Here is a 14,541-nt window from a genome sequence, read left to right on the forward strand (position 1 = left end):
GCCATTGTTGCATGGTGGGAGTAGAAAAACATGATTTCTTTGTCAATTAGCCAGTGACGCAGCTGTGTCCAGTTAATTAATAAAGAAACCTTCTAAAACCAGCTTCCAAACTGCTCTCCTGTTCACTTTGCTCTTCACTATGGCTAAGGCCATTGGGGGTTTCTTAAGGCAAGTTTATTTTCACTCCTCTCCCTGTGAATATGACAAATGGGTTAACAGAACTGGTGATTTGTTTTATTTAAATAGTAGACATTCAAACATGACTTTTCAGGCTAATATATCTGAAAGGCTTATTTGCTAAATTATAGTTTTATTGTGAAAAATAAATAAGCTGGTTATTTTTTTAACTCAGAATAAACCCATTTCTATGACTATTAAAAACCATAAACTTCTTGCTGCTTCTTGCAAATGATCAAGATCTCTTGGCCTGAAACATTAAGTTTTGTTAAACTTGCATTCAATTCTGAACAATGTCGATGTAAAATTTAGTGATCAAAGGCCTCAATTTCACATTGATATATTGTACTACAACTTTGCCCTCATCTTGCATAGGTTGTTGCTGCTGCTGTTTTTAGCTGCTAAAGGTGGTCAAACAGAAGGTAAGCCCTCCCCCAACTTTTTTCACATCCTTTTTTTTCACTTTCTCACCAAAATGCTTCTTTCTCTACAGATGCCCATGTTGGATCTGCTGAGAACTATAGGGATGGAGAGGACATGGTTTCCAGAGATGAGCTGGAATCAGACCCTTACACACCGGATGACCAACCTTTATGGAGCCCTGAGCTGTTTGATTGGGAAGATTCAGATCTGAAAGCAAATGATTCCTTGAGCTCCAACTCAACTGTTGACGAGCACGAAGAAGAAACATCTGAAAACGACTCGTCTGCACAGGATGATTCAAACACAATCAACTATTCTGAAGACCCTCCAGTAGAAGATTCTGGGTGTCCATTTGAGCAGCAGCCCCGGTCATGGCAGCCCCATAAGGAACCCCAACAGTCAACTTGCCAGCCCCAGGTGCCCCAGCAATCAAAGTGCCCTCACCATGTGCCACACAAGCACAACTGTCTATCGAAAGCTTCAATGAAGCCTGACAAACTTGATCCCATTTCTATGCAGGAATCTAAAAAACTTGGCATGCCAGGGCAAAATGACCACCAACCTCCAGAGAGGTATCATCAAGAGCGCAGTTACCCACCCTGGTGGCTCCAAGAGCCCCATCTTGAGTATTTGTCCAAATGGACCCATCCTCTAGCGTGGCTGTACAACTGGGCACAAGAACTAAACCAGCAGGGCCACCCCCCAGTGTGGTCCCAAGAGACTCATCGTGGCTGTAAAACCAAAGTTGCCCCTCATCAAGGTTGTCGGTCCCAAACATTGCCTTACCAACATTTTCAGAACCCTGTAATCCCACACCAGAATTTCCAGAATCCCCGAGCACCCCCACAAGGTTTCTTTTCCCCGGAATCCCCACACCCGAGTGTCCACCCCCGCACACCCCCACATCTTGGTCACTGGCTCAACCAGCACCAAGGAGAACAGCATCATAGTCAACCACATCACCGCCAACCCAAAGCAGAGAAATGGCAAGGCCCCCCGCATCACCACCGCCAGCCTCAAGTGGGGATCCGGCAAGGCCCCCCACATCACCACCGCCAGCCCCAAGCGGAGCCCCGGCAAGGCCCTCCACAACACCACCAACCCCAACCGGAGCTCAGACAAGGCCCCCCACATCACCACCGCCAGCCCATAGCGGAGCCCCGGCAAGGCCCTCTACATCACCATCAACCCCAAGTGGAGCCTTGGCAGAGCTTCAGGCCTCAACCTTCTCAAGGAAATCAACACTTGCCACAGCCCCTTCAGCAATGGGCAGAGCCTCATTTTGGCCAACCACCCCACCAGTCAGACCTGAAACCACATGGCATCCACCCAGGTTACCACCACTGGCCTCGTGCAGAAATGCATCCTCTTTACCAACACAACCAGGCACAAGAGAACCTACAAACCCATTTTCAGCCTGACCAGTCTCCACCCGACCAGAGTTACAGTCCCCAGCCACAACCGGAATACTATGGCCATGCACTTCCATATCATCAGCCAGAAACTGAATTTGATCTCAGCCTGGTGCCCCACCAGCTGCCTCAACATGGCCATCCACCGCACCAGCCAGTAGAGCCACATCAGTTCAAGCCCCAAGAAGAACAGCAGTATGGCCACCAGGCTGAACTACCAGTGCCTCAAAGTCATGGCAACTTGCCAGAGGGCCAAGAAGCGGCTGCTTTCACGAAGAAGCCACGGTACTTGCCCAAAAGGCCCCCTTTAAAAGCCAGATGGCCAGTGTACAAGCCTTCAGCACAACACCACTAAGATCTCAGTAAAAAAGCTGCTCTGTAGCCTTTTGTTTTTGTTTGACGATGTTCTGACCTGTTCAATAAAGAACTTGTAGAGTTTCAACAAGTTTTGGCATTAATTTAAGTAGTCTGGGTCTGTTAAAAGCAATAAAATGCAAGATTTTAGTTGTTACAAATGCATCTATTGTGGTGTGCTGTAGTTTTCTATTGTGTAAATTCTGGGAAAATTGGAAGGATCAAACCTTTTACAGGTTTTGTACAGTAGAAGTGCATTTTAAGACCTGCTGATCTAGTCTTGAAGTATAAAAGACAGATGTGACAAATGCAACTTTTGAACCCAAAGTTCCAGTTTCCTACAGCTGAACTGAAAGTCAAGTGCTGCCTTGGGCATGACTGGATGTTGGCATGGAACTAAATTGGGAAAACTCTAGCCTTCTGATTTAGTAAAGTCAATTTACATTAGTCTATAAGAATAACTCAAATGTAGGCTCAATTTCCTGTCATTTTAGGAAATGCTATAGTCAACTCTCCTAATTTAAGTAAACACCGCTTAGCTTAAAATGAGTAAAGTTTCTCTGTATTGAATTTAGATGGAGAAAAAATTGAATGTATCCCAGTTTTGAAATGAGAACACATAAGTTTAAGGCTGCAGCTCCTTTTTTTTTTTTTTTAGGTGAAGAGGCTGAAACCTAAGTTTTGATTTAAGAACATCAAACTGAGCCCTGAAAACTCTGCCGATCTACAAGAGGCCTGCATATGCTTCATAATTTAAGCATCTAAGATCAGGATTTTTGTAGTGATGAGGCTGTTTCCTTCAAGATACCAGCAGGTCATGTAGTGTCAACTTGAGACTGCTAATTGAAAAATGAAATGCAGCAGAACTCCACACCTGATCAGGATTATCACTGTGTTCAGCTCTCTCATTTAAATGTGTGTTTGATCATCTATGATTCATTTGACATGAATTCTCAGAGAATGTGAAGAAAAGAAGTAATTAGATGCAAGTCCTCATGTCAATGATCCAAACCTTTTCCACATCAGCATGAAAACCTGTATCCCAAACTAAGTTAGGAGTCTGCATCTTCACTTCTTTTTCTTTTTACTGTGTTGTAAAATTTGCTTTCAGAGCAATTAGTTGCACCTGCTTTTAACTAATGACCTGCAGCCACTTGACAACAGTAGAAAAGGATAAATGGTTTCTGTCTCCTCAGTTCTTCACTGTTTTTGAACTATTAAGGTGACAGCAAGGTTCATAGAGGTGGCATGGGACTGCTCTCTGGGTAAGCTGCTATGAATGTTTGAAATTTGTCAAAAGTAATAAATCATGAACCAACCTAGAGTTGTTTTTATTTTTCTAGATGGTTGCTGTTGTCTCTGTTAGGTGTTGGAGGACCTCACGTAAATGGTATTTGTATTTAAGTGATGCAGTAATTGTGTATTTTGGAAACATTAACTGATCCACCCTTGCCCCTGCAGCATACTATACTGGAGCTGAAAAGTATAGAGGGGAAGACGGGCAGCTGACTCCCTATGACCCAGAGGAATATGGATATCCTGTTGAACAAACCTTCCCAAGAGGGGGTCCAACTGGTCCCAAGAAACCAATTCTATCGCCAGTGAAGCGTGACTATGCTTCAGGAGGAACAATGGGTCCTCTTAAACCAATCCCAATGCTAGTAGAAACTAGCTACCCAATGAGGGAGCCTCTGGGTTCCACAAAACCAGTATCTTGGCCTGTGGAGCCCAGTTACCCACAATGGGAACCAATGGATCAAATGGCACCATCTCCTTTACCTGTGAAGCTCAAATATCCAACTCTGGAGTCAGTGGGTCTATCAAATCCACAAACTGAACATGCAGGACCCAGATATCCACTTCCTGGTTATGTTGACTCTCACAGGGGGCCAAAAATGACCCCAGACCGCTTTTTCACATCAGTGGCTCCAAGAAAGCCGGTTTACAAAGCCAAGCGACCAGGTGACTTGCTGAAATATCCTCGCAAACCACATTACCTCACAATCCGGACGAGATATGTACCCAAGCACCCAGTATGGAGAAGGAAGTCTAGATGGGTCAGTTAACATCCGCTGTTGATCTCCTGAGGTGCAATTTCTGTACAATTACTGCACTTTCTGTATTTTTATTTTCAGGCACATTAAAGACTTTGGGAAAAATCTAAGTCACAAGTTTTGTGGTGCATTTTGTTTGACAAGCTGTCCCATCTACGCTGTGTGCGCCCGTGTTTATTTATTTTAGCTGCTCTGGTTAAACTGACTTGTGATGTTGACAAGTTCCTTCTGATTCCACAAATATAACATTTCTGGATTTTTGTCTCTTACTGTTGAAGCATCTCTTTGAAGATTAGGTGGCGTCTTTTTCAACCAACTTGCAAAATCTGCCTTTATATTTTTTTGGGGCAACTCCTTGAGGACGGAAGTGCCATCAGTAATTTGTGGATGGAGAACTTTGATGCCCTTGTGGTGTTTTTTTTTTTTTTTTTTTTTTTTTTTAAGGTTTTCAGGCAGTATATCTGTCACACTTTTTTTTTTTTTTTTTATCAGCGTGTAAAAGTAGTTTTATGGGAGTTTTTAGCCTCCGGAACTGTTTTAGGCCATTTTCCTCAGTTTAAAATGGCTACTCCTTTTCCTAAGACTTCGTTTTACTGACTAATCTTCTGTGGTGGTCTATCTTGCTTGATGGGCCATGTCACAGCAAAAACCAACATGAATGAGAGAAGTGCAAAAAGTACTGTAAGTGCATGATAACTGCTCTAAATGATGTCCCAAATGCAGAGTGTCAGAGAAACATTGACCTATTTCAGCAAATCTAAGCCCCCATTTACCCTAGAAATAACCACTGCTCCAAAAGCAGATTGTTTGGATGTAAAGTTGCATCCCTGCGTCTTGTAGATGTTGCAATGCCACGGAGAACCTCTTCAGAGAAGAAAACTGTCCTTCTGACTGAACTTTAAACTTCTCACTATCTAGACAGGATTCAAGACCGTGGTAGTTAAAATGACTTTAATCCTTCCATGACCTTTATGGTAAATGGCTGAAATGAACAAGTGTCAAAGTAATGAAGTCAAACATTTGCTATCAAGAGGAGGCTGCAGAAAGAGAATAGAGATCTTATTTAAACGATGGACTCGCTGTAAAAATGGAAAAAGTGGCAGGACCTGACTGGGACAGTGAGACATGACTGGCATCACAAAGGCCAGAAAATGCTGAACATTGGAGTTCCTCAAAGGACCACTGGGGGATGTCAGAACGCTGATTCAGCACCAAAAGTAAACTTCTTTCTTAAAAGGATAATTTTTCTATACATCAGAACTCTGATGAATTCCAGTCATTGTTCCCATCCCACTTTGTGCTTCCAATCCAGATTCCCATTGATGATGTCAGCTCATTGGTCCAGTGTCTGTCAATACCCTTAAAACAGGTCACTGCTGTTATTGTTCAAGCTGCTTCTGACTGAACTCATGGTTCCACCTTAAAAACATGAATAAACTTCTGAGAGCTGTCAATGTGGAGCATATTTATAAAACAACTTAAAACACCCTTTAAGCCTGTTTCAAAGGACTTGTTCTTTATTAGAACCCCCTCCAATGTTGCTGTTTGGGTCTCATTGATTGATTGATTGACACAACTCAGAGACTTGCTGCTTTATGCTTTGTCTTTGGGCTCCATCCTCGTTCATTGCATCTTCTGGACCATTTCAGGCTAAATGAAGACTTAAAATTGTCTGGTCCAGCACCTCCAGAGGTGATGGACTTCATAGCTAACACGCACACGTTGAAGCCATCAAATATTACTAAGACCGCTGAAAGGTCCATATTGTTTTTTGAATCTGAAAATTAGTTTAGTCTGGTGGACCCAGTGTTGCACAGAAAAGTCAGAAAGGATCATCTAAAACCCAGACATGAAACATTTATCTGTAGAGAGAACTTCTGGGAAGGAATCAAAACTTCTACAAATTAAAAAAAAATAAATCAAAATTATCTTGAGATGAAATTGAGCTGAATTGTGTTTGCATGTTAAACCATTTGTGTTAAATATTTTTCTTACCACCTTTAATCTTGTGTTCAATAGGAATGTTTGTGACGTGACAGCGTATCTCATTTGACATGTAAAAGCGCCAAGGTGAAATGGCCGCAGACTAAATAGCTCATGATTAAACGGACGGTGCTGTATCTCATAAAAAGCCACCAGCACCAAGCATTCTCCAAACTTGTGTGATCATTTTAAATGATCATAAACTGTCAAATAAGTTTAAAAAGGGATATTAAGCTAATTTTATCAAGTGTTTTAACATTAACACATTAAATAAGATCAGTACTTATGTTTGGTTTGGACTCACTTTTGATTGTCATGTTTATTCATGGAGCAGATAGCTCCACCTGCTAACAGTGGATGCCATCCTGTTTGAGATAGGAGGAAAGTATAAAAAGTTTCCGGGTGTCCTAGTTTTCCCATTTATTTGCAATTGTAATCGTCACTGATGTCTGCTCACGTTGGGGTTATGGAGATGATCTTTGGGTAAGCTATTAAAATGTGTGGCAGTTTATTTGAGTTTGTTAAAAATATTTAGGTTAGGTCTCTTTATGTGTTTATAAGCCCGTCTACACACAGATGTTCATCTTTTTAGACAATAACTGTGGTCTTTTTCTAGATTGTTGCTGTTGTCCTTGGTGGCCGTCGGGAGAAACAGAGTAATTGGTAAGTTTATTCAGATTAAATCATAAAAGAATTGTTTTGTGTACATTTACTGAAGTAGTCTACCCACCTCTATTTCCCAAACATACAGCTACGGACACTGAAACTGAAACTTATGAAGAAGAAGAAGTGGATGACGCTGAAAAGCTTCCAATTCAACTAGACCACCTCACTGAGTATTTATTTGATCACCTAAAACAATTGCCTGTGAAGCATAAATTCCTGACTGGAGGCTCGTTAGATCCAACTAAACAAACTGGAGATCCAAATGGGAACTCTGCAGGCCCCATGGAGCCAACTGTTGAGTCTAACTTCCAAATTAAGATCCCAGTCAGTTCCATGAAACAGCTCCTTATGCACACTAAACCAAAACTCTTCTTCCAGGACCAAGTAGGTCGCATGAAACCTTTCATTTTGGCCATGAACCCCACATCTGTTTTTGGAGATCCACCGGGTCCCAGGAAACCAATGCCTATGCCTGTGGAGCCCAAATACCCAATCGGGGGCCCAGTAGGTCTTATGAAACCAGTGCCTATGCCAGTGCAACCAAAATACCCATTTTGGGGCCCAGTAGGTCCTATGAAACCAGTGCCTATGCCAGTGGAGCCAAGGTATCCAATTGGGGGCCCTGTGGGTCCTATGAAGCCAAACCCTTTCCCTATGGAGCCCAAATATCCAATTGGGGGCCCTGGAGGTCCCATGAAGCCTATGCCAGTGGAGCCAAAGTATCCAATTGGGGGCCCTGTGGGTCCTATGAAGCCAAACCCTTTCCCTATGGAGCCCAAATATCCAATTGGGGGCCCTGTAGGTCCCATGAACCCTATGCCGGTGGAGCCAAAGTATCCAATTGGGGGCCCTGTGGGTCCCATGAAGCCAAACCCTTTCCCTATGGAGCCTAAATATCCAATTGGGGGCCCTGTAGGTCCCATGAACCCTATGCCTGTGGAGCCAAAGTATCCAATTGGGGGCCCTGTGGGTCCCATGAAGCCAAACCCTTTCCCTATGGAGCCTAAATATCCAATTGGGGGCCCTGTAGGTCCCATGAACCCTATACCTGTGGAGCCAAAGTACCCAATTGGGGGCCCTGTGGGTCCCATGAAACCAATGCATTTGCCCATGCAGTCTCACGACAATTCAGCAGGACCACCGTACAAAGACTTGGACTTCATGGGCCCCTTCCAGATGCCTCAGGCATCCCAATCGTCGAGTTTTGACGGGAGGTTTTACGCAGATCCTGTTTCTGACTTTTATATGTGGTTTTGCAACATGGGACATCGGTTACAACAACCACAACAGCCCCCCCAGGGCAAACAAAAGTGGGAAATGCTACATTAACAGGTTGGGTGTTTGATTTTCATCATTTTTCCAGTTTCTTTACTACAGTTTTTAAAGTAATGTGCTGTTTGTTTTTTCCAGCTACAACGGTGAAGGAGCTGATCGGCTGTATATTTTTTGCCACAATAAAATGTTTATCTGTGATCCCGTGTCTGTCTTTGTTTGCTATCACACTGACTAAAGTAAGATGAGGGAGTTCAGACATGATAAGTTTTCCCAGAAGAAGGCCTTTCTTTGTGTTTATATAGTTAAAAGACAGAAGGTCATTTTGTTGACAGTAGTTTTCAGGCTCAGTCTGGATCTTCTTTTAAAAATAGGAATGAAAAAATAATAAATGCCAAAAGCTGTTCATCCTTTCAACGTGTCTCAAATTCAGTCATATTTGATCATCAGTAGTTAAACCTGAAGACAGTGAGTTCATTTGTCCACTGAGGGAATGTGAAGTCCATCCCCAACTCTTCATTGGTAGAAAATCCTTTTGTTAATTTGGTTTGATTACTTCATTAGTCTACCATCTTTAAAATAAAATTATATTTAATATAACTAAACTCTGATCTTAATGTAAAAGTTTTACATAGGTTTTGTGCAAAAAGCCACTCCCTAACCCACATGTGTCAAACTCAAGGCCCGGGGGCCAAATGTGGCCCGCCATGTCATTGTATACCACGGAGTATTAGGGCTACCAAAAAAAAAAGTAAAATTACGAGATTTAAATTCGTAAATTTAGGAGATAAAAACTCGTACATTTACGACATTAAAGTGGAAGTGAGCATGCAGAGCAGCAGGTGAACGCCGCGCAGCAACAGAGCTGACCGACTAAACTTAGTTGAACAGGTGACCTAAATGTTTATTGATAACGTTCCAAATGTCTGGAAGCTGATTTGTTTGGTTTACAATTTATTAAAGTTTTATTTATTGATAGTTGGTTTGCAGGATCTCTGCAGCCCAATCATGAAGCCATCGGTGTCCCTGCAGCAGCTGTTCACTTGAATCCTTTCTTCCTCCACCTTAGACAAGATCTCTATGTTTGTGTGACGCTTCCGTCTGAGGAGGAGCACTTTTTTTTTTCATTTTCTACGTTCTAATGCTAATATAACAGACTATTTTCATTCCTCTTTGTTGTTTAATGATGAAACGGAACGTTTCATCTGCAGGAGGGGGCGTATGTAACACTGTTTACTTCCGCATTGGTGTTGGGATGACAGGTTCATGACGTGATGTGACAGATGAACTTCAGGATGAGTGAATGAAAAGGCTGCAGCGGTCCTCTACACCCAAACGTGTCTCTGAGCTCCCTGTTTTATATATGAAACTCCGCTTTATCGACACCGAACCCCGGAAAGCCGGTTCCACTGATAATAATCTGATTTTGAGTCGCCAAAAGGTTCAGAATCTCTTTGTTTTAAACCTATGATCCAGAAATAAAGCTTCACAAAAGACTCCACAAATTTCATCTTCAAGCTAGGCTCCGATAAACAGACAACTTCGGTGTTTTCTCCGTGTTAATGTACGACTTTTTTCTTGAAATAATGACATTTTAAGCCGTAAATTTAAGAGATAAAAACTCGTAAATTTATGAGTTTTTATCTCATAAATTTATGAGATAAAAACTCTGAATTCTACTTTTTTTTTTTTTGGGTGGCCTAAAAGTCCGTCGTAATTGTATGTGGCCCACAAGAGCATAAAAGTTTTTAATTTCTTAGAATAAAAAATAAAAATTGGTGTGTATTTATTCATATCTTGGGGGAAACAGACTTGAAATATCAGATTGGGCATCTATACATTAGGACTTAGCCCTCGTGCTATCCTAGGCACTTTAACATTGGGAGTTGGGTCATCTAGACCCACTAGACAGTGCTCTGAACCTTTTTTCTTCAATGATTTGTGATCTTCACTGGTGTCCATGGATTACATGAAATCTTTCCACCTTTATCCACCTTTGTCATGGTAGGGAGAACACGTCAATGGAAGGGTGGGGTCATCTAAGATAGAACAAGGGTTAAACACTGTCAATATAATCTAACCTGACAGAATCAAATTTACAATAATTTATGGTAGAGTAACAAGCTAACATATGTTTTCTACGCAACTATAATTGTCATTTTAAAAAGTTATAATAAATAAATAATGAGTTGTTTAACATTAAGGAGTAGATATGTTTATTTTTCATACATTTAGTTACATGTATAAGTTATATCTAGTCCTTTGAGGACAACCATTATGCTGATGTGGCCCTTGGTGAAAATGAGTTTGACATCCCTGGACTAACCCATGAATGGTTGAAATGCTGCGTAGTGGTTAGCACCTTTGCCTCACAGTGAGAAGTCCCTGGTTCAAATCCCAGCTGGGTGTAGTTGCCCAACAGTAGCTGCGATTGGCTCCAGCAGACCCCAGCCCCAAAAGGGATTCAGCAGGCTCTGAAAATGGATGGCTGCCTAAAAACTTGAAAGATAGTTTGACTTTAACACACACAGCTTCTCCATCGCATTTACATCTCTGAGCGTCTAACCTGACATAAACAGAAAAGGTTTGTGCTCATTTAGTCAGATCAATAAAAAGCAGAGATGAAAATGTGGACTTTTTTTTCCTTACATTTATCTTTGACCTCTTCCAATTCCTCCTTTCATGGTCTTATTATATGTGTGTATGAAAACAAACACAAATGATCTGATTGAGAAAGTGACATCAGTGGCGTCTTTTCAATCCCGTTTATCAGGTTTTCCAGATTACAGATTCTTTTTGTTTCTGTTCCATATTCAAGGTTTGTTGAAAGTAGGTTCTGTCCTTGTAAAGAGGGCCGGGTCCGTGGTGTCTTATCCGAACTGAAGCGTGTTCTGGATGAACGGAGGCAGCAGATACAGACAAGAAATGGGATCCGAGTGGCTGTGACCTCTGCAAAGCCACTAATCTCCATGTTTTATGTTTAACTTTAACGATTTAATCCTCAAGATTTAGCACAGATTACCCACAATGCCAAGGCTCCCAGGGGATTGAGTTTTAAATGATCCTAAAGAGCTCCTGTATGTATATAAAATAAAAGAGCATGACTGCATTAATATTCTGTAGCTCTAAAATGTGTACATTTTTGGTTTTAAGAAGCTCCCACCATGTAAATTTAATATTTCAAGCATTGTACACTTTATTTTATTGAAAATTAAAAGAGGTTTTAGGATCTTTTCTTTGGGATTTTCTCATAATTGTGCATTTCAGCTTTAAAAAGCCATAATATATGGCTTAAAATGATATGGGGGCGGGGCATTTTGTTGAACTTATAGAACAAAGCTATGCATGTGACATCAGTGGCTGGTAATTTGGTTGACGTGCCGCCATAATTGAAATTAATTTGTTAAATTCCGATTAAATTTTATTTTATAAGGCACTTTTCCTGTTACAGAACACCTCAAAGTGTCTTCCATAAAAAAAAAATACAATTAAGAGTAAAAATAGTAAATAAATAATTAATAAATAATTTTCTAAAAAACCTCCACAATGGATGAAGCGCTCACCTCCTCAGGCGGGCTGCACCACACAGTCCTGGACTGTAACCTCACCGTGGATTTTTGTTCTGACCTTTGAGACCTGCACCTGAGGACTTGGGAGCTCTGGGAGGGTCATCAACTAAAAGCAGTTCCAATAAAAATGAGGTTTACTTTATTAAGCTAACTGCTCCTAAAGCTGACGGGGAGCCGGGGCAAAGATGCCAGCATTGGAGTGATGGGCTGCTTCATTCTGGTCCTGGTTAAGAGGCGTCCAGCTGAGCTTTGGACAAGAACAGAAACAAAGGTATTACAACAACTGAACAGATGTTGTTAAAGGGTCTGTTAATATTTCAGCACTGGTTCTGGAGCAATTTATAAGAAAATGGTGAAATTCTTGCTTCAAAGGTAAGATCTAAAACAAAAATCACACCCAGATTTCTGACTTTATTGCAGACTTTCAATCTTTGAGTTGATAAGTAATTTAGACCGTCTCTTTCTCAGCTTCAGGATCAACCATTAAAATCTCAGTTTTGCTTTTAATATCTACATTTTAATATCTAAAATACAACTAAAAAGGTAATCAGTGGGTCCCATGTCATCAGGAGACACAGCCACATATAGTTTAGTGTCATCAGCATAATTATGACGTTTATGCCGTGTCTCCTGATGACTTCACCTGTACGGGTTAAAAAGAGCGGGACCAAGGATGGCGCCTTGTGGCACACCACATATCAGTCTGTGCCTCCTCAATGACGAGTCATTTCCCCAGACGATAAAACCTATTCCTGTGAGGTAAGATTCAAACCAGCTCTGGTAATTCTGAATTCTTGTTCTGCTGAATGTTAAAAGACCGATCATTGATCCAAACTTCTATTGAACAGACACCTGCTGATACCTGAGGAGGCGGGACTCATACTGTCAAAATCAAAGTTATACCCCATGGTAATGAAAATTATTGCTTGATTCAGTTTGTAGTGAAAAATAAAGGAGGGGGGGGGGTCCTTTAACAAGCACCTACTTTACCTACTTCAATCAAATGCAAATGTTGCCGATTGGACTAAATAAACTAATTTAATCAAACACACACACTCATTTTAAGATGTTTAAAGTCGCTGGACGAAGCCTCGTCTTGAATGAGTTCAGTGACGATGAATCCTAATGAGGTCGGCTGCAGGGAAACGAGCGTCTGTGAGCAGAGAAGACTGGGTGACCCTTCAGATATTGCTATCAGTGTGTGGACGCCGCTTCCTCTCGTCCTTGTTCCTATCTGTGTTTTCCTCGTCACTGATGTTGGCTCTCACAGTATAAGTACTGCCGTCCTCATGGCTCCTGCAGATCCGTCAGAGAACTTCCACCTCTGTGATCCAAAGGTAAGAGGCGATGCTGGAAACAGGTTGCTTTGAAGGTTTTCCTCTTTACTGATTGGTTCTCTACTTTTGGGGGGCAGCTGTCAGACGTGTCGGAGTTTGTGCTTGCCGGCCATCATGGGGGTTCTCCGTCTGTAAGTTTGAAAACGTGAAATGCTTCTGCTGCGCCGCATCCAGATGGACTGTAACGTAGATGTTTCTGCAGGCTGCTGGTGCTGGTCCTGTTTGCCGTGGGAATGAACCCCATCAACGGTAAGTCTACTCAAGCCAACTTCTGCCTCCGGAGCCCTGAACCCCTCGCTGACGCGTTTCCATGACAGCAGGAGGCGTGTTTGGCGACTCTGGTGAATCTGGGGAATCCGGTCAGATGACCCAGGGGCACATTATGCCGAGGCCGCCTCAACACCCCCATCACCCCCACCACCCCCATCACCATCATCATCATCACAAGCCGCATTCCTGCCCTCACCACCACCACCACCATAAACATCCCTTACCTTGCCCACACCACCACCCCCACCATCCCCATCACCCCCACCACCCTCACCAGCATCCCCACCACGAACACCCACCGCACCACTACCCATTCTGGTGGATGCACCTGCCTTTTCTGCGCCACAAGTTCTGCCACCACAATAAATACTAGCAGGTCGGTCCGACTTTCTGCACCTTGTTGTGTGTAGCGTTGTGTGTTTTCAGGGGAATGACGCTTTTTGTCTTTCGCAGATGTGAGGAGGTCGACCGCGTCTCATCCTGTCGAAATAAAATGATTTTTGAAAAATGTATGTTTAGAATCTCCTGTTTTTTCACGCCGGCTGCGGCGCCGCGTTGCTGTTGACAACGAGAGGTGAACTCCAACCTGGAGCAGGAAATGAATCCAACACCCGCAGGTGGATGAGATGGACTTCCTGTCATTCGGGTGTAAAAGTTGAGCAGCCAAAGGCCAAAAACCCTGTGAAATGAGGAAATATAAAACCAAACATGTTGGCTTTCAAGGATAAAATCCTAAAAAATGCTGTGAAACGCTCCGTCTCAACCAGTCTGGTATTTTTTTGCTGAAAAGGGACAGTTTGACTTGGAATCAAAAGGTTAGAAAACTGAATATATTTTCCAATCTAAAGCTTTCATTAGTTTAATTTTGCTCTAAAATGATTTAAATACTAAAGTATTAAAAAAAAATCATCTCACTGGATTCACTTAAAAGTGTTTTCCCCGTTCTCCTCCTCCTTCATAAAGGGCTAAACTAAGCAAACAGTTTTTTACTAAATCAAAAAGTGAGAATTTTGCCTCAGACATA

General features: G+C 42.1%; 3 protein-coding genes and 1 long non-coding RNA gene across 7 annotated transcripts; all 4 read left to right on the top strand.

Annotated features, from left to right (window-relative positions):
• The first annotated feature begins 57 nt into the window (after nt 1-57).
• LOC101173099 (early nodulin-75) lies at nt 58-2,467 on the top strand. Of its 2 annotated transcripts, XM_020712615.2 has the most exons (4): nt 104-168; nt 553-599; nt 671-1,017; nt 1,120-2,467. In XM_020712615.2, the coding sequence occupies exons 1-4, from the start codon at nt 140-142 to the stop codon at nt 2,365-2,367; spliced, it is 1,671 nt and encodes a 556-aa protein (XP_020568274.1). In that variant the 5' UTR covers nt 104-139; the 3' UTR covers nt 2,368-2,467. The 2 variants fall into 2 exon arrangements, with proteins under 2 accessions (XP_011487410.1, XP_020568274.1); XM_011489108.2 differs by having other exon boundaries at nt 58-168; nt 671-2,467.
• An 877-nt stretch (nt 2,468-3,344) lies between these two features.
• Nucleotides 3,345-4,530, top strand: LOC101172613. The gene is made up of 3 exons (XM_011489110.3): nt 3,345-3,631; nt 3,710-3,756; nt 3,828-4,530. Exons 1-3 carry the CDS (start codon nt 3,615-3,617, stop codon nt 4,430-4,432), a joined length of 669 nt encoding a protein of 222 aa, XP_011487412.1. The 5' UTR covers nt 3,345-3,614; the 3' UTR covers nt 4,433-4,530.
• A 2,091-nt stretch (nt 4,531-6,621) lies between these two features.
• LOC101172852 (vegetative cell wall protein gp1-like) lies at nt 6,622-8,542 on the top strand. 2 transcript variants are annotated; one of them, XM_020712766.2, is made up of 5 exons: nt 6,622-6,886; nt 7,020-7,066; nt 7,155-8,039; nt 8,154-8,401; nt 8,480-8,542. In XM_020712766.2, the coding sequence occupies exons 1-4, from the start codon at nt 6,849-6,851 to the stop codon at nt 8,396-8,398; spliced, it is 1,215 nt and encodes a 404-aa protein (XP_020568425.1). In that variant the 5' UTR covers nt 6,622-6,848; the 3' UTR covers nt 8,399-8,401; nt 8,480-8,542. The 2 variants fall into 2 exon arrangements, with proteins under 2 accessions (XP_020568425.1, XP_020568424.1); XM_020712765.2 differs by having other exon boundaries at nt 6,625-6,886; nt 7,155-8,401.
• Nucleotides 8,543-13,168: 4,626 nt separating this feature from the next.
• Nucleotides 13,169-14,029, top strand: LOC111946684. 2 transcript variants are annotated; one of them, XR_002872421.1, is made up of 5 exons: nt 13,169-13,247; nt 13,325-13,378; nt 13,450-13,496; nt 13,565-13,893; nt 13,971-14,029. It is a non-coding gene; the product is annotated as an uncharacterized LOC111946684 (long non-coding RNA). The 2 variants fall into 2 exon arrangements; XR_002872420.1 differs by having other exon boundaries at nt 13,568-13,893.
• Nucleotides 14,030-14,541: the final 512 nt, after the last annotated feature.

This window comes from Oryzias latipes, chromosome 20 (assembly GCF_002234675.1).
Source record: "Oryzias latipes chromosome 20, ASM223467v1".
NCBI classification, from domain to species: domain Eukaryota; kingdom Metazoa; phylum Chordata; class Actinopteri; order Beloniformes; family Adrianichthyidae; genus Oryzias; species Oryzias latipes.